The sequence below is a fragment of the Eschrichtius robustus genome, chromosome 2, assembly GCF_028021215.1.
Source record: "Eschrichtius robustus isolate mEscRob2 chromosome 2, mEscRob2.pri, whole genome shotgun sequence".
NCBI lineage: Eukaryota > Metazoa > Chordata > Mammalia > Artiodactyla > Eschrichtiidae > Eschrichtius > Eschrichtius robustus.
In genome coordinates, this window is record NC_090825.1 from 49,092,369 (window position 1) to 49,114,961 (window position 22,593).

General features: G+C 37.7%; 2 protein-coding genes and 1 pseudogene across 7 annotated transcripts in view; 2 read left to right on the top strand and 1 right to left on the bottom strand.

Moving 5' to 3' along the window:
- Positions 1-22,593, top strand: part of IPO11 (importin 11) — a 199,144-nt gene that overhangs the window by 131,499 nt on the left and 45,052 nt on the right. The window lies entirely within an intron of this gene.
- On the bottom strand, positions 565-1,962 carry LOC137756625 (mitochondrial nicotinamide adenine dinucleotide transporter SLC25A51-like; annotated as a pseudogene).
- Positions 14,680-17,235, top strand: LRRC70 (leucine rich repeat containing 70). 2 transcript variants are annotated; one of them, XM_068533048.1, is made up of 2 exons: positions 14,680-14,774; positions 15,274-17,235. In XM_068533048.1, the coding sequence occupies exon 2, from the start codon at positions 15,285-15,287 to the stop codon at positions 17,178-17,180; it is 1,896 nt and encodes a 631-aa protein (XP_068389149.1). In that variant the 5' UTR covers positions 14,680-14,774; positions 15,274-15,284; the 3' UTR covers positions 17,181-17,235. The 2 variants fall into 2 exon arrangements, with proteins under 2 accessions (XP_068389149.1, XP_068389154.1); XM_068533053.1 differs by lacking the exon at positions 14,680-14,774 and having other exon boundaries at positions 15,765-15,948; positions 16,327-17,235.

Below are 22,593 nucleotides of genomic sequence, written 5' to 3' on the forward strand. Positions count from 1 at the left end.
CTCCTAGGTCATGTATTCTTATTTAGCATTTTACGTTATTTTCTTTTATCTGTAAATTCTTAACCTAATATTTTAGTAGCTTTACTACAGTAAAAATTAGTTCTTAATTTTTTACGTCTTTCACAAGAAAAATGTCTTAGAAACATCTTTTGTGTGTATGTGTGTGGTAACAGCTTGATAAGGATATAATTCATAGACCGTACAATTCACCCATTTAAAGTGTACAATTCAGTACTCTTTAGCATATCCATAGCGTTGTGCATCCATCATCACAATCGGTTTTAGAACATTTCGTCACCTCCAGAAGGAACCATGTACTCTTCAGCAGTCCTTATTCACTCATCCCCGTCCCCAGCCTCTCTCTTGCTTTCCCCCCCCACATTCTTTTTTCCTACTGAAAGTGTCTATTCTGAATATGTTGGTGCTTAAGGAAAGCAGCTTTGCCCATAATTCATTGTGCCCTGGATTTATGACACCAACTTGTATTTGGCCGATTAGGAACGAGGCCAAACTGCATTTTTCTTGGGTCTCTTCAGTTGATAAGTGGCACTTAACTGATTTCTTTCATAGAATCTTTAACAGGAATTCATAAGTTGCATCAGTTATGCCGCAAGAGATGGGCACCTCTGAAAAGATTTGTCAGATTCCTGTCCTGTTTTAACCAGAGTTTTTGGAAAACCCTGGGGAAAGATGGAAAATCACCATCAATCTGAGACTGCATTTAAGTTTTTACAATATTAACTGGAAAAAAACAAGATTCCAACATGGCACCCTATAGACCTCCACAGATAATATCATTGACCAGATGAGCATTGTGAGTCATTGCCATAGGCAGATGTTCCTTGATGGGACCTCGAAGGCCAAAAAAAGGACGTTGCTGAATCTGTTACTGAAAAGAACAGGCACCAGGCCTTGATAACACTCTATAATTCCATGGCATTTTGGTGCCTTGAAAGCCTGACAAGTGTAAATTTGTCATGATACTTGTGGTCTTGAAGCAATGTTTGAACTCGTTCCAGTGGCATGAAAATTGCGTTCTGTTATCCCTGCAAGTACTGCTGCCATGCTACCTACCGGTTGCAAACTCTGGAGTATTGCTATGCTTAAGGAGAAGGCAAGATAAATCCTCATACAGACCAAACATAAGTGCTAGTGTTGTTGTCTTCTCCATTAATGGGGGAAGGATTCCATGGTGCAAGTTTCGAAATCCATCCCTTCTCAACTGAAGTACTGCATCCTGGGTTTTGATTTCATACAGCTCTTGCCAAAAGAGGACCTTCCAATGGGAAATGCAATTGCTACATTGTTTTTTTTTTAATTTATTTATTTATTTTTGGCTGCATTGGGTCTTCATTGCTGTGCGCAGGTCCTCTCTAGTTGCGGCTAGTGGGGGCCACTCTTCGTTGTGGTGCGCGGGCTTCTCATTGCGGTGGCCTCCCTTGTTGCAGAGCACAGGCTCTAGGCGTGCGGGCTTCAGCAGTTGTAGCACGCAGGCTCAGTAGTTGTGGCACGCGGGCTCTAGAGCACAGGCTCAGCAGCTGTGGTGCAGGGGCTTAGTTGCTCTGCGGCATGTGGGATCCTCCCGGACCAGGGCTCAAACCCGTGTCCCCTGCATTGGCAGGTGGATTCTTAACCACTGCACCACCAGGGAAGCCCAATGATTGCTGCATTGTTGAAAGCTGCACAGAATCCACACAAGTAATGCTTCATTTCACTAACATTCGCAATATGAGGTGATATATCTTGTTTTTAAAACATTAGGATTGGTGGCCTCTTTTCATGAGCTGCTGAGTTCATCATGTTGCTTAAGATCTTTCTTCATGAAGGATTTGTTTTTTTAACCTGTAACACCATCTGGGCCTGGTATTTTGGGGGATGGTAGCTTTTTGATAACTTTCTCAATTTCTTCCATTGTTACTGGTCTGTTAGGTTCTCTCATCTAGAGTCAGTTTTGGTAACTGGGTTTCCCGTTGCCACTGGCGCCCGGCTCCACGCCTGGTAGCCCCCGCCTGCAGGTTGGTGAGCCTGCTAGCCAGCACTGGCGCAGGCGCAGACCTTAATCGACCTCAGAGCATGGGGTGGAGCGTCGGAGAGATTATTTCATTACCAGGAATGTTCTCTAAATACTTTGACCAATGAGGCATAAAACTACTTTATTTTAATTACATTCCAGCTACCTGTTTGCTTTCTAATATCCTAATGTTAATGAGTAGTGGAACAGTATGAGGATAAATGTGGTTTTTGTATTTGCGGGGTAACAGTCAAGTGAAGAGGACAGAGTTAAAGAATTACAGAACTACAGAATAAAAATGATAACAGTTGACACGGATACTGTGCAGCTGCCAGATTAGGGCATTAATGCAGTACAGAAGGACTTTCCTGAAGAAATGTTTGCTGAGATATGAAGAGGAGAAATTAACTCTAGTTCGTTGAGAGAAATTAACTCCAGTTAATTGAGTTGAGAGAGAATGAGTATTCCAAACAGGCAGAACAACCTGGTCAAAGGCTCTGTAGCTGGAGGGGTGAGGGCGCATTCAGGAAACTGAAAGAAGGCCAGTGTGGCAGCCATTAGTGCGAACGGAGTAAGAGCAATAAAGCTGGAGAGCTAGGCTGAGAATAGAGCATAAATCCTAGGAAAGTAAGGCCTTCAAGGGAGAGTCAGTTTTATTCTCTGAGATGAATCAGGCAGTTACTAGTTTTCACCTAGCAATACGGTTACGGATAATTTACTCATTGTAAATTTGCTGCTGCCCAACTTATCACATACTGAAAATGTTAGAATTCAGGTCTTTAATTTTTGATCTAGTGTTTGCTTGCATGTTTGCTGCCAGCATTCATTCTTGGCTTATTCATTCATTTATTTGTTCAATAAACATTACGAAATACAAATGCCTCCATAGTAGACCCTGGGTGCTTTAAAATGTAGGTTTTAATATTTTTCAGATACGGCAAGGCCAACAGATCAGGGACAATTGCCATTGAAGCTGTTTGTTACTCACAGTTCCCAAGAGGAAGGAGCATACCACACCACACAGAACCACATGGGGTAACACCAGGGTTGGTCAAGAGACAGAGGGAGAGAGGGGGAAATGTGGGCAAGAGCCTTTATTGCGCTTTCTGTGGGAAGGGATGGGAAAGCAAGGGTAAGCCGGTTTAGGATTGGCAAGTTCGAGTAATTTTAGGAGGCTACAGGGTGTAGGGACTGTCATGAGTTGTCTGGTACCTGGCCCTAGGTTAGTTAGGAGAAGGGAGATAGTGGCATGGAGTGTAAGAGCTTGATAGTTGGAGTAAGGGCTCTGGATCAGTTAGTTTGTGTATGAAATATGTGCTCAAATGCAGCCATTTTCTATCTCTCGGAATTGGCTAACCCTAAGAGGGCCAGTCTTTCCAGGTTAAGCAAGGTCCCATCTGTCAAAGCATCAGCATACAGAAAATAGAAAGGCATAATCAATACACTGAGTATTAATTGTCTCTTGTTCTTAGCACCATGACTAACACATAGTAGGTGCACAGTAAGTTAATTGAATGAATTTAATAAATATTTACACTGTAATCGTGTGTTATTTTTTCTCCCACTTAAATAACATTTTTTTCTGAACATCTAAATGTTCAGAAATGTTTATGCCTGAAAAATTAAGCTAATTTGATCTCTCAATTTGTCAGTCCTAGTTGGAAGTAAAGCATACTTTTTGGTCAGTCTATTAAAAAGTGCACTTTTTGAGGTAAATAGATCATTGTTTAATTTTGTCATATTAACACACCATAAAAAGGTGTTCACATTTAGCAGCCCTTTAAGAGGGGTGGGTGTTTTTATGTATACTCTGATTTGTAGTATTGTTGCAAATTAGGAGTTCTTCGAATGGGGCTACTTTAGGCATACTTTTAATCTGTTTATTAAAGTCAACATATAAATATATATATATATATCAGGTTGGCCAAAAAGTTCATTTGGGTTTTCTGTAAGATCTACGGAAAACCCGAAGTTTTTGGCCAACCCGACACACGCGCACACACACACACACACACACGTATATTTATACATATATATATTTATTTATTTATTTATTTTATACCTGACTGTTCAATACCCTTTGCAAAAAAAAAAAGGTGTGGAATGAATTTAGATGTATTAGTTTGAAAAGTATGTGTCATTTAAATTTAAATTGGTCATTTGAGCATTAAATATAGTTTCATAAATTTAGAGAGGAGAGAGTGTGAGATTGTGGGATTTGGAATTGAATTTTTGTTCATACACTTGGGAAGTCACTTGGTTTCTTGGAATATCAGTTTACTGTAATGAATAATAAACAATTTATAGTGTTCTACAATGCTACAGTTAAAAAAATACATGCACAGGTTATACAAAGTATAGTTAAAGAAATTCCCAAGGCATTTAATAATAAACATTCAGTAAATACTGACAGTCCTTTTGCATCATTTGTTGTTTCCATGATAATGATGGTTAATTTTGGAATGAAGAGTCATTAGTGAACACATTTGTTTACACATATTATGTGCCATAATTTTTTTAAAAGATGAGAGATTTTGAGACATTATTTCTAAAGTGAATTAGTTATGAATTACCTTTTGTTTTCAATAAAGTAGATTAGAGCAATGGGTAATTTCAAACTACAGATTCCTATACATTGTATAGGTATGATTTTATAAATGGGTTTCTGTAAGTAGGTTGAGATGGTATTGGAAGTCAAGTTGCCACTGAAAAGCTATGCTGTGTATGTGTGTCAAACTCTTGTGTCCCCTCTGGAGAAGAGATAGGAGAAGCCAATCTGAGAGGACTGATGGAAAGCATTTTATTCTTTACTTTTTGTGTGTACTTGATAGGCAAGATGATCAAGCCTTGGCTGAGCTATTTCAGTGTGCCATACAGTATTCTAGGTACAGAATCAGAGTGACAGAAGTCACCCTTAGTGATTATTCTGCCCTTTAGGTGAATGATCACTCCCTCCTCTTTTCCATCAAATACTTACTGAATGTCTGTGGAATGCTAAATAGTGAGATTACTGTGGGGAAAACGGACATAGTCCTTGCATAGTCTAGGGTTTTTGTTTTATGGTGTTTGCTCCTATTATTGTTGTTTTTTCCCCCTGAAGATTTAGCTTGAACTGATTTCTAACCTAGTTAGAACCTAGTATATATCCTAGTATTATCTGATTATATACTGATTTGTGGAAAGGGGCAGTGAGGTGTCAAGGGGGGAAGTTGTTTAGAATATTTATTTTGCCAGAGTTGACCACACAATGAATAATCCTCCTTGGGTGTATTGAATGATGACTATTTCTCTCATTGTTATGTAGGGAAAATAGAAACACATAAAAGAGTACTTTGAGGATTCAGGACCTCAGCTGTTGAGGTTCTGCTCCTCATCTCCTTTTGAATATATGTTTTACTAATGGGATAGATACTTTTAGATTTCCAAAAGAATAATCTTTGGATTATTAACGTTTTCCTTTGCATCTAACCTAATGCAATTTGCAGTAATTATTGGTTCAAATCATTTCAGTCTAACTGGGGAAAAACCCCTCTATAATGCAGCCTTTAATGTTTTTATTTTTTTGATTAGGCTATGCACATGTATGTTTTGGTAACAGAAGCTGGAGGGTGTAGACAAGATGGTTTAGGAAGATGAACAGTTGGTGCCATAATTGCATGTTCACTGAGTAGTTTTGTGAAAGAAAGAGGTAAATTATTAATTCCTGGGCTTGGTGATTTTTTTATTGAAGGGTTATAATCATTTATAAGACTTTCTTTTTAAAGCTGAACGTCAACTTGTTCTTCTAGCAGGTCCTTTGAAAACCCAGTGTCACCCCCCACCCAAAAGTTCGGTAGTTTTGGAAGTATTTTGAAGTGTTTCTATCCTCTCACCTTAGAATTTGAATGGAAAGAGTCCATTTTGGTTTTCATTTCCAATACAAATTCACTTTACCCTTGAAACATACAGCAGAACTAAAGTGCCCCTACCTTCCTTTCTAATATCAAGCCTGGGATACTGATACAACAAACATTCAGCAATGTTTTTGAAGTTTCTATCATGTGCCAGGGCACCATGCTGTGCATTCAGTTTACACATTATTATTCAGTGCAGCCTGGCTTCTTAGAACAACAACAACTTATGTCTTCCGTCTCCTGTCCTAATTGCTTAGGAGAGTTCCTGAATGCTTGTGACTTTGGGACTACACTCTTAATGCTCTCCTCACATCTAGGACCAGCGCCGTGTCTACAAATTAGATAAGGGCTTCTGACAAACTTTTGATAATGTGGCAGTCATCTTATAGACCATGGGTAATGTTAACTAATCACCAACCATTGTATGGCATTAAGCTTCTTTTAAACAGATAACCCAAGAAAGCAATACTGTGAGTGAATAGGATTGCTTTGAAGTTTCAGGACCGTAAACTGTTTAATGAGAATAAGAGAAGATTCTGATTGAGAATGAGGTATTGATTGGGTCTAGGCCCTGAAGCAATATAGAAACATAATTTTTACAGAGTAGCTAGTTTCAACAAGGGGATAAAAACTAAGGAATACAAAAAGTCCTTCGACTTTTTCTATCATGAATCCTGTGTACTTTCTGATTTTTCCTGTGTAGGTAAATACTTTCATAGCTTGAGGAGCATCTTACTTTTTGGGATTCTTTTCCTTGGGCTTCTGCTTTTACTCTAAGAGTCTCAGAGAGAAAAAGACACAGTGTGATGGAGAGGAAAGCTAAATTTAGCTTGAGATGCATGCTCTACCTACTATTTGTGTGACATTGGACCACTTTTTCCTCTCTGGGCCTCAGTTTTCAACAGTGAGGCATTTGAAACTAGTACCTGTGGGTCATTATTAGGTTAAATTGGAGAATGTATATTTAATGCCTATTAAAGTGTAATGCATATGATTGCTCAATAAATTGTTACCAAACAGGTCTGGCTGCTCACCACTCAAAAATCAATACTCAAGAGGCAAGTGTTGGTAGAAATGGAAAACATTGCTTTTAACCAGAAAGCTGGCAATCTGGGGGGAAGGCGGCCTTGTGTCCCAAAACCAACTCTGAAGTTTCTGCTTGGCCATGAAAGTTTTTTTTTTTTTTTTAAATATTTATTTATTTATTTATTTATGATTGTGTTGGGTCTTCGTTTCTGCGCGAGGGCTTTCTCTAGTTGCGGCGAGCGGGGGCCACTCTTCATCGCGGTGCGCGGGCCTCTCACTATCGCGGCCTCTCTTGTTGCGGAGCACAGGCTCCAGACGCGCAGGCTCAGTAGTTGTGGCTCACGGGCCCAGCTGCTCCGCGGCATGTGGGATCTTCCCAGACCAGGGCTCGAACCCGTGTCCCCTGCATTGGCAGGCAGATTCTCAACCACTGCGCCACCAGGGCAGCCCTGCTTGGCCATGAAAGTTTTTAAAGAGAAAAAGGGGAAGTAATCTCAGTTAATCATTGAGATTCGGGGTCAGAGTCATCACCATCTTTCCCTGCTTGCCAGCTTGTCGGCTTCTTGTGATCTTTCTTTAGATGCTATCTTGTTCACACAGTTTGCTTGTAAGATTACTGAAGGGGAAGCTGGGAAAGAGATCTGGTCATCTGTTAATTATTTATTTTTCATTTCTACTTCTTTGATCTATGGAAAGAACCAACAGGTTAAGCAGGGTATTGTGTGATCAAAAGATTTGAAAGGTGTGCTAGGGCTGGAGATGAGTAAAGCATGGGGGTGCCAGGTTTAAGGTTAGTGACCATATAGCTCTGCTAAAGTGACAAAAGGGGCCTCCTGCAGAGAGCTCTTTCCTGCCAAAAGCTGCTTACAAAATGATTGAGTGTTACTCTATCAATCATTGCCACTATCTATCAAGTAACGCTGCTACCACTTATTAATGTTACTACCTCCGTCATTTTGACCAAGTGTGTGAGGGTACCATCTTAGGCTTTCCTGAGGCTTTCCCTCATTTACTCTGAGTCCTTCCCCCATTCAGTCTGTCCAAATGTGACCAATGCCACCATTTGAGGAAAGACTCTTATCTCCCTGCAGCTATTTCATGCACATCCCTTGGGCACACATGCGAGCACTTACTCATTATTCTTTTCATTATTGTTGTTGCCTCCATTTCACTTTTCAGGAATTGGCAGGTATTTCAACCCAGGAAGAAGCTTTTGTTGACTACTCTTTACAAAGTGATTGTATAGAGTTGACCCTCAGTTTGTATTTGCTACTCTTAACATTCCTCAGTGATGGCCCTTAAACCCCCTTATCTATTATAGACCAGAGAAAAATGTTTGGAATTCAGTCTGTAGGTTGAAGGGAAACTGGAGAAAGAGGGTAGAGGGTAGAGTTTGAGGTAGTTAAAGGTACAGTTTTATTGGCTCACGATATCATTTGCTATCCTTTGATATTTCTTTATTTCTCAGTTTTTCATTTGTCAAAACTCTTTCCAGTTTCTATGTCTAAAAGTGATTTCTGCCTCCTTGAAATTTTTTGACTGAATCATGCATCTTTTATCTTGGATTACTTGTCTATTTCTACTTTCTGTATTTTACCTCCTGGGCGTTTTAGAAGTTAGGCCCATGTGTTGAGATATAGTGAAGGGCTTAAAGGTCCAGACTCTGGAGGCACACTGGGTAGATGTGAATTCTTGCTCTTAAAATTCACTGTGTGACCTTGAGCAAAGTACTTAACCTGTCTCTGTCTCTTTCCTTACCTATAAAATGGAACTAAACTGTTGGATTATTTTGTATGTTGAGTGAGCTAATATGTTTAAAATACTTAGAGCAATGCCTGGGAAGTAGTATATGCTCAGTAAATAAATTTTGCCTGTGATGATGATAATGTTGTACACATTTTTTTCCCTCTGTTTAACACTAAACATAGGATACTTGCTTACAGAATACCTTACATGGTCAGGAAGGATATTGTTAAAATGAGTATCTCAATTGAACATTTATTCTCTCTCAGGGTATCTTGAGCTGCTTGAGATCAGGGACCAGGATTTTGTTTATCTTTAGTATCCTTATAGTCTAGCACAATGCCTGACACATAGTAGACTCTCAGTAATGTTATTGAATTGGATATATTTGATGGAGGTGAGATAACCAATGCACTATGCTCCTCTCGGTCTTGGATACTTCTGAATACCCAGTTACTCTTGTCAGAAACTTCCCACGTTTAATCCATCACCACAGCTGTTGACTAGACCTATAAATGTATCTCAGATCCATAGCCTCCATTTCCACTTCCACTATCTTTATATAAGCTATCTTATTCTTTTTCTGGACTACTGCTTTAGTCTCGTAAACTGATCTCATATCTCCTCCAAGTCGTATTTCACAGAGAAGAAGACAGAACCATTTTTTTAAAAGGAAAAATGATCTTTTCCCTCTCCTACTTGAGAACTCTTCAGTGGCTTCCATGGAGTAACTTGTCCTACAGGGTCTGCCAAAATTTTGGCTTACTCCTTGAGTCTTATCTCAACCTACTCAGTCATTCTGCACCAGTCTTGCTGGCTAGTCTCTCTGTGTTTGGACTATGCTAAGCTTCTTTGACAAGAATTTTGACAAATTCTGTAAATTGGCATGCTTTTCAGTACCTTCAAAGCACTCTCTCTTTTTTTTATTGAACTATAGTTAATTTACAATATTGTGTTAGTTTCAGGTGTACAGCTTCAAATTCTTTTCCATTATAGGTTATTACAAGATATTGAATATAGTTCCCTGTGCTATACAGTAAATCCTTGTTGTTTATCTATTTTACATATAGTGGTGTATCTATTTAATCCCATACTCCTAATTTATCCCTCAGCCCCCCTCTTTCCCCTTTGGTATTCATAAGTTTGTTTTCTGTGTCTTTGAGACTGTTTGTTTTGTGAATAAGTTCATTTTTATCATTTTTAGATTCCACATATAAGTGATATCTTTATAATACTTGTCTTTCTCTGTCTGACTTACTTCATTTAGTATGATAATCTCTAAGTCCATCCATGTTGCTGCAAATGGTAATAGTTCATTCTTTTTTACGGCTGAGTAATATTCCGTTGTGTGTGTGTCTCTGTGTGTGTGTGTGTGTGTGTGTGTGTGTGTGTGTGTGTGTGTGGTGTGTGTGTACACACACACTACACACCCCACATCTTCTTTATCCATTCATCTGTTGATGTACACTTAGATTGCTTCCATGTCTTGGCTACTGTGAATAGTGCTGTTATGAACATTGGAGTGCATGTATCTTTTCAAATTAGAGTTTTCATCTTTTCCCAGGAGTGGGATTCCTGGATCATATGGTAGCTCTATTTTTAGTTTTTGAAGGAACATCCATACTGTTCTCAACAGTGGCTGCACCAATATACATTCCCACCAACAGTGTAGGAGGGTTCCCTGTTCTCCATTCAAAGTACTCTTTGTTTTTCCTTTGTAAAACTGGTCATGATTGTAAATCAAACAAGTGTTTGTCTAGCAGTTTTTTATATGTATTTTGTTTTTTACCCACAAATATTTATATTTGTATTTGAAAATAAAAGGACTTAAAAACTGTTATTTTTTTAATTGACAGAGTAAATTTGACTTTTTTTGGGGGGGTATACACTACTATAAATTTTCACACATGTAGATTTGTGAAAACATCACCACAATTAGAATACAAGGAATAATTTTATCACCTGAGGAAACTCCCTTTTGCTATATGCTTTAGGGAAGTCATCCTCCCCTTGACCCTTAACTCCTGGCAACCACTGATCTGTTCTCTTTCACTATAATTTTGTCTTTTTGAGAATGTCATATAAATGGAATCAGGCAGTATATATCCTTTTGAAACATAATGTCTTTTAAATCCATCCAAGCTATTGTGTATGTTATTAGAATGTTCTTATTTTATTGCTGAGTAGTATTCCATTGTATGGATGTACCACTTCAGCCATTGAAGGACATTTGGGTATCTAGCACATTTTTTTTTTTTTTTTTTTTTTTGGGCCACACTGTGGGGCATGTAGGATCTTAGTTCCCCGACCAGGAATTGAACCTGCACCCCCTGCATTGGAAGGCGGAGTCTTAACCACTGGACCACCAGGGAAGTCCTTCTAGTACATTTTAATGACTTTCTCAGTAAATTCCATGAGCATGACAGCCTGGACTTGTTAGCATGTGTCCTCTTTCTGTCTTCCCGTCTCTTATTCTCTCTGTCTCTATGTGTGTGTATACAGACATTACACACATGCACCAACACACACACACCAACCATACATGGTGCTTTATTTTTGAACCATTTGCGTGAATTGCATCAGTCATTGCCTTTTGCTCCTAAATCCTTAAGCTTTTAGTCGTCATGTCTTTGTAGTCTCTTTTACACTGTAATGTCGTTTCCTGAGTCTATCTCACTTATGACTAACATTTTTGAAAAATACAATTCTACTCTGTCTCCTTCTCTCCCTTTCTTCCTCCCTTACTCTCTCCCAGAATGTTCCTCCTTTGGGGTTTGTCTGATATTTCCTCATGATTAGATCCAGGTTAATCATCCCTGTTTGGAATATTACATAAGCGATGTGTTCTTGAAATATCACATCTAGCAGTATGTGGTGTCTACCTGCTTCTCATTAATCATGTCAATTCTGGTCAAGGTGTTGTCCGATTTCTCTGCTGTGTGATACTTTTTTTTTTGTTTTTCCTGGCAAGTGTTAAGCAATCTGTATTGAGATACTGCTCCTCATTAAAATTTTCCCCTACATTGAGCAAAATGATAATATTTTGTATTGTTACTGGACTAATTTTTATTGTAAACCCCATTTCAAGTTTTGATTCTTTTGATTTTAGGATCTATAAGTAATTTTTAAGATCCATAGTAAGATCAGTAACTGCTACTGTAAACCATTCTTTAGATGTAAACCCATCTTGATTGGTTTATACATAGACGCTATATGTCTAAATAATGCAGATGGCATATATGTAAAAGATGGTAATAGAACAGTTTTCCTCTTATCTTTGTATTTTTGTACTTGTGATGGAATTGCTGAATGGAAAGGAAATAGATATGTGTTGAAACTTAAGGCATGAGATTATTTAAAGATAGAGGTAGTACAAAAGAAGGTTTAGCAATAAGAATGAGAGAGAAATAATTTAGTGAGCCAGTTTCCTGGAAAGAAAAGGGAGGATGCCTACTTAGGAGGCTTAGTGTTCAGAAATAGTTCTAATGAATATTAGTAGGAATGAGAAAAGGGATATGAGGAACCATTTGGATGTATTATTCCAGAGCAAATTCATAATGTCAGAATTCAGATTGGGGAGAATTATATATTGTGCATTGGAGGTATATGAAGATTTTATTAAACATGTTATAGAACTTAAAGCTCATGAGAGGATTTAAAATTACCTAAATAATACAGATTACTGTGAAATGAAAGTATTTAAAGCACAGGGAAATGTACCCTCCGGTAAGTGCGGTGGGAAGCTGGGAAACTTGAGTTCTTATCTAAACCTTGAGTGGGCAATTTTGCCACTAATTCGTGATGTGCTCATAGCAAGAAAGATGAAGAGGTCTCTGGTTCTTTCCCTGCATCAGCTTTCTTCAGGTTTTGATTTCTGCGGTCTTCTTTAGTAGTGATCACTTGTCTCTAAGAGCAACAACTCCTAGATGAACAGATCTTTACCTCAAGATCTAGTAAGAATAAATATTTTTGTCTGCTTTGGATATTTCTAGAACAGAGGACAAAATTAATTAATGAATGTTCTGATCTTGTTACCTTGTAGTTTACCCTCTTTAAATTTTATTTTGATTTCGATGGACCAGTTTCTCTGACTTTTTCTAGACTGTAGGAGAGTAAAAAGTTTTCCTTGACTCTCTTAGGGTCCCTGACTGGGTCTGAAAATTAAACTGAGAAAGACAAGACAACAGGATTAAAGCATACAAATTTAATGTACGTTTTACATGTCATGGGAGTCTTCATAAGGAAATGAAGACTCAAAGAAACTGTTAAACCTGTGTGTTTTTACACTGGGTTTGATGTAGAATGGCAAGTCATGGAAAGATATGATATGGTAAAGGGTGTGAGGTAAGTATAATAAACCAGGGGAAATTTTACAAGTCCCATTTGTTTGGATTCTTCTGACACCTCTTGTCTTTGGAGATAAGGATTCCTCCCATTATAGGGAGGGCACTTCTCACTTGAGGGTTTAATGACTTGTTTCAGGGGACAAGGGCAGGGAGTATGGGGGTGTGGCTGGGGGTGGGAGAGGTCAGAGAGAGAAATTCCTGCTCATGCTGTATGCTCAGACTCCTTCAGCTTAAAGTATTCAGTATGCCAAGGTGCTATATTTTGGGGTACCGTGTCCTGAACCCCCTCATAATTCTTTAAGTTGTATGACACAGTTGAAAAAAATCTGTGAAACATACCTCATTATGCTTTGTATGTTATTGAAAATATGAAACAAAATGAACTTGAAAAACCTAGCTCTTGTTTCATCTTTACCTCTAATTTATGTCATTTCTCTGTCATTTGGTTTTTTGGTTGTTTTCTAATTTCTGTGTTTATAAAATAGCAATTACAACAGCCAGCCACAAAGGATAGCTGTGAGATTTGTAAGTCATTTTGATAAAGATCTGTTATCTAGTATGCACCTCTGATTTTTTATTGTAATTGAAAGAAAGTGCTGGGTGTTATACAAAATATTAATATGGAAATAATTTATATTATTATCTGAAGTAGTTGTCTTGATGTGAAATAAAGCTGCTTTAATATCAAAAGGGAGTTATAGTATACAATTATATATATTATTACTGATATTTTAAGTGCATTGTCAGGGTATTAGTAATATTAATAAATGTCAGAATTAGAAAGTCTAAGCAGTCAGGTTTTTGAAAAATTAATGACTAAACAATGTATAATATATACAGTTTATAGTCAACTCTTTAAATCCTTTAAAATATTATATTATGCACAGATACATTTTTATTGTAAAAAATTCGGGTTAATTCAGATGTATATATGGTCAAAAGTCATTAAAGGGCTTCTTTCACTCTCCTCAACTTTTCTTGTCAAAGATAACCTTTGTCAGTAACTTGGTATGCAACCTGATATCATTCGACAACTCAAGGCATATACCTTAATATATTAAGGTACTAATTGGTCGTATTCAATACTTTATATGCACCAATTTTTTTTAATTAAAAAAGAAGAGCACAGAAGAACAGCATCTGTCAAGTTCATTGTTCTAAATTACTTGTTTTTGCTACCTGTTTATTTTTAAGGAATAAAGCAAAATTGAAGTCTCTACTGTATATTCAAAACAATATAAATATTCTATGCATTTAAAAAATTCACAAAAGTTACATTACTCTATTTACATCTTATTTCAACTTGCTTTTTCCATTCGATAGCTATTTGTTGTTGATGTATACGGAGTTTGTTAGTTCTGAATATTTAAAATTTTCATGTTTAAAAAATACTTACTTTTAAAATGAAATATTTAGGTTTGTGCGTTAGGAAAACTCAAGTTAACTGCATTCTGAAAAAATAAGTTCCTGAGATTTCCTTTTAACAATACTTTTGAAACACAGATAACATTATTTCCTGTCTCTCAGTTTCCTGTATCCATGGCAACCTCTGTTTTACACACTGAGTGTGGAGGAACCAATGTGAAGAGTGGTGTTTCCTGAGCAAATTGTGACTTAAAAAAAAAAAGAGGTGGAGGGGTGGAGGTCAACAGTGCCACAAAAGAAATGGAGTTTAGAAATGTCGCTCTTCAGATATAGAAAGAAAACCTTTACTTGAATCAGCTGAGTGTTAATAATATGAATTTCCTGTTCTTGGTAAGATTATTTATTTAAATATGAACTTTTAGCTGAAACAAAAAATAATTTGGTTTGTAAAAACCTGTAGTTTAAAGGGAGCTTAATTGTTCTGTATTGAATGTGTATAATTCCTAAATTATAATGTTGTTTAATTGATATTAGACTTTAAGTTGATAAAGGGGCATATTATATCCAAAGATCTTTATCCCTGCATCATCATTTGTCACTTTAGTTATAGTCAGTTGTAATATTTTAAGTTAGCAAACATTTTATTTTGCAGTTCATTAAATTTGAATTATCATTTTGTCAAACAGTGGGTTAATGGCCTGGAGGTGCTAATAATTCTAGAACGTATTTCAGCCTTACTGTTTTATGCTATCACCATAGTATGATTTATGATATTTAGTATTATGGCTGATCCTAATAAAATAAAATAGAGTATAGAATTTCTAGTATTATAAAACTTTTATTTAAAGAACTTTTTGATGATTTAAAGTTTTACCTTTTCTTTTTATAGCCAATTTTGATATGAACAGAAAAACCAAGAACAGGGCTATGTGTGGAGTACGTTTTTCTCTGCCTTGCCTACGACTGTTTCTACTTGTTACCTGTTATCTTGTGTTATTATTCCATAAAGAGATACTTGGATGTTCATCTGTTTGCCAGCTCTGCACTGGGAGACAAATTAACTGCCGTAACTTAGGCCTTTCAAGCATTCCTAAGAATTTTCCTGAAAGTACAGTTTTTCTATATCTGACTGGAAATAATATATCTCATATAAATGAAAGTGAATTAACTGGACTTCATTCTCTTGTAGCGTTGTATTTGGATAATTCTAGCATTGTGTATGTATATCCAAAAGCTTTTGTTCATTTGAGGCAGCTATATTTTCTATATCTGAATAATAATTTTATAAAACGCTTGGATCCTGGAATATTTGAGGGACTTTCCAACCTTCGTAATTTATATTTACAGTCTAATCAAGTATCTTTTGTTCCAAGAGGAGTATTTCATGATCTAGTTTCAGTTCAGTACTTAAATCTACAAAGAAATCGCCTCACTGTCCTTGGGAGTGGTACGTTTGTTGGTATGATTGCTCTTCGGATACTTGATTTATCAAACAATAAAATTTTGAGGATATCAGACTCAGGCTTTCAACACCTTGGAAACCTGGATTGTTTGTATCTAGAAGGTAATAATTTAACAAAAGTACCATCAAATGCTTTTGAAGTTCTTAAGAGTCTTAAAAGACTTTCTTTGTCTCATAACCATATTGAAGCAATACAGCCCTTTGCATTTAAAGGACTTGTCAACTTGGAGTATCTCCTTCTGAAAAATTCAAGAATTAAAAATGTTACTAGGGATGGGTTTAGTGGAATTAGTAATCTTAAACATTTGATCTTAAGTCATAATGATTTAGAAAATTTAAATTCTGACACATTTAGCTTGTTAAAGAATTTAATTTACCTTAAGTTAGATAGAAACAGAATAATCAGCATTGATAATGATACCTTTGAAAACATGGGAGCATCTTTGAAGATTCTTAACCTGTCATTTAATAATCTTACAGACTTACATCCAAGGGTCCTTAAGCCATTATCTTCATTGACTCATCTTCAGGCAAATTCTAATCCTTGGGAATGTAACTGCAAACTATTGGGTCTTCGCGACTGGTTAGCATCTTCAGCCATTACTCTAAACATCTATTGTCAGAATCCCCCATCCATGCGTGGCAGAGCATTGCATTATATTAAATGGACTGACTTTACAAATTGCGTTACATCTTCAACAAATGTATCCAGAGCTTGGGCTATAAAATCTCTTCATATTCATCACAAGACCACTGCATTAATGATGGCCTGGCATAAAATAACCACAAATGGGAAACATTTGGAAAACACTGAGAGTGTTACTTTCTGGGAACGAATTCGTACTTCACCTGCCAGTAGATTTTTTCAAGAGAATACCTTTGGTAATCCATTAGAGACTACTGCAGTGTTACCTGTGCAAATACAGCTTACTTCTCCTGTTAACTTGAACTTGGAAAAAAACAGTGCTCTACCGATTGATGCTGCTTCGGTGTCAGGGAAAACATCTCTAATTTGTACACAAGAAGTTGAAAAGTTGAATGAGGCTTTTGACATTTTGCTAGCTTTTTTTATTTTAGCTTGTGTTTTAATCGTTTTTTTGATCTACAAAGTTGTTCAGTTTAAACAAAAACTAAAGGCACCAGAAAACTCAGGGGAAAATAGACTTGAATACTACAGCTTTTATCAGTCAGCAAGGTATAATGTAACAGCTTCAATCTGTAACACTTCCCCAGATTCTCTAGAATGCCCTGGTTTGGAGCAGATTCGACTTCATAAACAAATTGTTCCTGAAAGTGAGGCACAGGTCATTCTCTTTGAACATTCTGCTTTATAATTCAACTGAATATTGACTATAAGAAAACCTCAGTGTCATGGACATGAATAAAACTGAAGCATCCTTATAGAATTATAGACTTTATTTGGATATATAATGAATTATATGAGCTTAGCATTAATAAATATATGTTTTTAATAATTTGTGAATACTGTATTCATTCAGCAAATATTTTCTTTGATAAGCACTGTATTAAGTAATTAATAATAACTAATGTTTCTGTGTACCAAGCACTATGCTAAATACTTCATATATAACATTTAATCCTTAAAAAGCCTTATAAGGTAGTACTATCTACATTTTACAGGTAAGGAAACTTAGGCAGAGTGAGTTTAAGAAACTGTCCCAAATTCTCACAGCTTGTGACACTTTTTAGGTCTGTCTGATTCCAGAGCCCATGCTTTTAATTTTATACTATACTGATGCCTGGGTGCTAGGGTTATCATTGTGAACAGCATGGACATGGTTCCTATTCTCAGCAGAGCTTGAAAATGTAGAGGAGGACACACATGGTTATTGTACAGTGTGATAAATACTGCACTTGAAGGTACTATCTTGAGTAACATATGTGGAGGTGAGAGATAGCTTTATGAGAAAAGTGACATTGAAACTGGATTGCAAAGGATAAGTAGAAATTAGCGCAGCGAAAGAGAGCTGAATAGTAGGTAGAGGGTTGAAGAAATAGAATACTGCTTTTCAGGAACTAAAATTCAGTCCAACTGGAGTTGTGAGTGGTATTATGAGATTTGCAGCTAGAGAAAGAAATCAGACGATGAAGGATGTTGTAATTTCATGTTTTTCCCTAGGGCAGCAGGGAGCCATGGAAAGATTTTAAGCATTGTTAAGGGAACCAAATGCTGCTGTTTGACTACACATTCAAGGATTCTTTGTTTTAAATAAATTCATTCATTCATTCATTCATTCATTTATTTATTTATTTATTTATTTTTGGCTGCACTGGGTCTTCGTTGCTGCATGGGGGCTTTCTCTAGTTGTGGTGAGCAGGGGCTACTCTTCATTGTGGTGCGCAGGCTTCTCATTGCAGTGGCTTCTCTTGTTGCAGAGCACAGGCTCTAGGCACGTGGGCTTCAGCAGTTGTGGCTCGCGGGCTCTGGAGTGCAGGCTCAGTAGTTGTGGCGCACGGGCTTAGTTGCTCTGTGGCGTGTGGGATCTTCCCGGACCAGGGCTTGAACCCGTGTCCCCTGCATTGGCAGGCGGATTCTTAACCACTGAGCCACCAGGGAAGTCCCAAGGATTCTTTTAAACATTTAGCATTTGGCAAATACCAACTGAAAGTGCACTCTTTCTGGAAGGAACAAGACTAGAAGCAGGATTAATCTGAATCTCCCATGGAGTGATCACTGATTCATGGGAGAGGCGCTGGAGCCCTGGACTGGGGTGGTGGCAGAGAGGATGGATGGATTCTAGAGCTACTTTGGAAGGTGCCTTGGTGATTGGCAGAGGCATGGCAGGTGAGGGAGAAATCAGATGTTAGGTTTTTGGAAAATATTTGCCCTTAGGCTACAGGCAACATTTTAGAAAACTCTTGTTTATTTATAAACCACATACAGAAGTAAATACACCTGTTTTAATCACTACTTAGGTCAAGAAATAGAACATTCAAACATAACATATATGTGGACATTTCTTGAACTTAAGAATTATAGAAATAACCAAGTGTTTAAGCTTTAAGGTGGAGGGGGACCCACATGTAATAAGGGCATTTTCACTCCATTATCTTACCCACAGCACAACAAAAACAGTAAAATTTGCCATATTTGTTTTTAAGCTTTGCCAAAATGGGAAAAGAAAGCCTGGAAACCTTTTACAAGGTTCTGAAAATGAGCTTTGATGTTAGGTCTTCCTACGAAGTTGGTCATTCACTTCCCCACATCCTATTGTACTTCTTGTTCTTCCTTGTTAGAAGGATCTCACTCCTTGCTTGTCTTCTGTTACTGGGCCAGACTGGAAAACGTATGCATGGACTTGTAATATGTTGTGCTGCTCTGGACTAAGAGGAAAGAGAACAGGGTACGTGAAACCAAAGAGAAGGTTGTTCTCTTTGCCGGTTAGACTTTGTTTTTATGCATCGCCTACTGAATAGTAACTTAATTTCTTTTCTCCTGAGAAGGCCCGTTTCATTTCTCATTAAAACTTTTATTTTTCTTTTCTGTTATTGGACTTACTGATAAGGCCTTAGGTGAGTGGGGAGGGATATGCATCAGTTGTCTCAAATTATTATCTAGTTAGTTAATGATTTCACAGTTATGGAGCAATATTAACAAGGTGATGAGCCCATGGTTTTCAGTATTATACTGTCTCAAGTATAGTTCTTTAAAAGTGCCCTCTATCTCTAGTCATCACTCTACTGAAGTTGGTAGGCTCTTGTGGCTGCATACTTTAATGCGAGAAGCCCTGTGGGTTAAAAGATAAATATGGTGAAAGCAGCATGAATGAAAGGAGTGGATAGTATGTGTTCTGCTGGTCCAAATGTGCCTTGTTTCATTGTTCCTGACTCCTGAGGCATCATGTGACATAGTAGAGGGCACTATATTTTAGTGGCAAGTAGTTTTTTGATTGTCAATAGCGTGTAATTGTAACATACAATACTTTCCTTTTATCTCCATGTCTTCCCGTATGTCTTGAGTTTCCAGTACCTGAGCGTAAACCCTTGCCTGTCCTTAGTTTGGATATTGGCTTTGGAAAAGCTCACTTTTTGCCAGATACCTTCTCTGATACTCTTCCTAGCCTTAATTCTATTCTTAATACATAAGTTCACATTTTCTTTGTATTTTGTTTGAGGTCCCATGGAGCAAAAATTTTTATGTTCTAGTTCAGTTTCCTCATGTTTTGGCTTTCAGAACCCCTTTTCTTAAATCATCTGCTTCTCATCTATGAAAGCCTCCTAAGGCATTGTCTTCTAGAATGGGGACCTCTGAGATAAAAGAAGAAAATATGTATTGGTCTCTACCCCTGATTCTTGGCACAGAGCTCCTGAAATCCTTGTAATTTCCTAAGTGATAAGAACATTAGGAGCATCTTTTTTTCTGACGAGGCAACTCTGGGGTGGGCTCCTAGATTGAGGTCACCAGAGAGACTGAGCCATGATTAGAGGCTTGGAATTTTCAGCTCCAAGCCCCATCTTCCACAGAGGGGAGATGAGCTGGAAATGGAGTTAATAATTGAGTATGTATGTAAGGAATTCTCCATAAAATCCCAATAGTAGGGTGTTCAAGGAGCTTCCAGATGGGGGAACACACCCACATCGGAAGGGTGATACGCCCCAACTCCACAGGGACCAAAGCACTTGTGCTCAGGACCCTCCCAGACCTTGCCCTCTGTAGCTCTTCATCTGGCTGTTCATCTGTATTCTTTATCATATATTTTAGTAAACTGGTAAACATGTTTCCCTGAATTCTGTGATTTCTCTGGCAAATCAGTTGAACCTAGGGAGGAGTCATTGGAACCTTTGGCATCTGAGGGACTTGGGGGGTGGCTCAGTCTTGTGGGTCTGAGACCTTAACCTGTGGGATCTGACACTATCTCCAGGGAGATAGTGTTAGAATTGAGTTAAATTGTAGGTCATCCAGTGGGTGTCACAGAATGGCATGTTGGGAAAATCTTCCACACATTTGGTGACCAGAAGTAAAGTGTGCTGTGAGTAAAGAAGACTCACAAAAGAGAAACATAGTAGGGAAGAACAGGGTTTCTCCCTACTCGGGAAGGAAAAATCTGAGTTTTTTTCCATTAAGGACCATACCCTCCTGGAGTTTTATTCCTACTATAATTACAACTAACCAGGTAAATTCAGGAAGTAGCATTCTTAGCAGATGGAATCCCTCCATGAAAGTCCTAAGACTACGAAAGTGTTTGTCAAAAAGAAGGCTGGTACAGCTGGAGAGTAGTATGAAAAGTTAGGTGAGGTCAGAGAGAGGTAGGCAGCAGCCAGGTGAGATGGGGTTGAGTGAACCATGATTAGGAGTTTGGATTTTTATGTGTAATGGGAAGTTACTGAAAGGTTAAACCCTTACTTACTTTATTTATTTATTTATTAAAAATTTTTTAACATCTTCATTGGAGTATAATTGCTTTACAATGTTTTGTTAGTTTCTGCTGTATAACAAAGTGAATCAGCTATATGTATACATATATCCCTATATCCCCTCCCTCTTGCGTCTCCCTCCCACCCTCCCTATCCCACCTCTCTAGGTGGTCACAAAGCACGGAGCTGATCTTCCTGTGCTACGCAGCTGCTTCCCAGTAGCTATCGATTTTACATTTGGTAGTGTATATATGTCAGTGCCACTGTCTCACTTCGTCCCAGCTTACCCTTCCCCCTTCCCGTGTCCTCAAGTGCATTCTCTAGGTCTGCGTCTTTATTCCTGTCCTGCCCCTAGGTTCTTCAGAACCATCTTTTTTTTTTTTTTTAGATTCCATATATATGTGTTAGCATGCGTAAACCCTTACTTTAAAGCAAGGGAGACATGATCAGATTTTGCAAAACAGCACTGTGTAGAGAATGATTTAGGGGAAGCAAAGAGTGGAAGCGTCCCCATGTGGGAAGTTATGCAGTAGTTCAAACTGAGACAGAATTGACTTGTAGCACACTGTTTACAGTAGGAATATAGAGAAGTCGAAAAATTTCATAGATAAATGTGACAGAATTTGATGATAAATCGGGTTTTGGAAGGGTAAATGAGAAGGTCAAAACTGAATCCCAGGTTTCTGGCCTGAGTCACTGGGTGCTTAGAATTGCTCTGTAGTCAGATAAGGGCAACTGGAAGAGAGCCTGATTTTGATTTTCTATCTTGTTTTCCTTTGTTTTTGTTGGGAAGGCACTCAAAAGTTTGGTGTTGGCTACCTTAAGTTAGAGATGCTTGTGAGACTGCCAAGAGTGGATGACGAGGATGTAGATGTAATAGGGTTCCAAAGCTCAGAGAGGTCACTGCGAGTGCTAGCAGTATTTAGGAGGAATTTGGCAATGTGCCTGAATGAGGCAGGTCTAAATAGCAGGCAGTTAACTCATTTTCCCTGTAAGAAAAATCTACATAAGGTTTTTGGTCAGCTTGAATATGTTGTATTTACAAAGCTGTAACAAAATAGTCAAAATGCCTGTTATATTGTTAGTTTAGTTACACATACATATTTTAAAATAATGTAAATAGATTTTTTTCCCATTATTTCGTGATAGTTTTATTCAAATGCTTCATGTAAATCTTTGACATCAGTGTTCTCATCATCACAGGCTTCCCTTCTGATCACGTAACACTGTTTTCCAGAGCACATTATCTTCATTTTGGTCTGAGCAGTGTGACATACAGCACTTCTCCAGAAATTTAACTCTAAGCCACAAGTATCTTTTCATATAACTTTAATAACGTTAACTAAGTTGGCTTTTTCTCATTTATCCAGA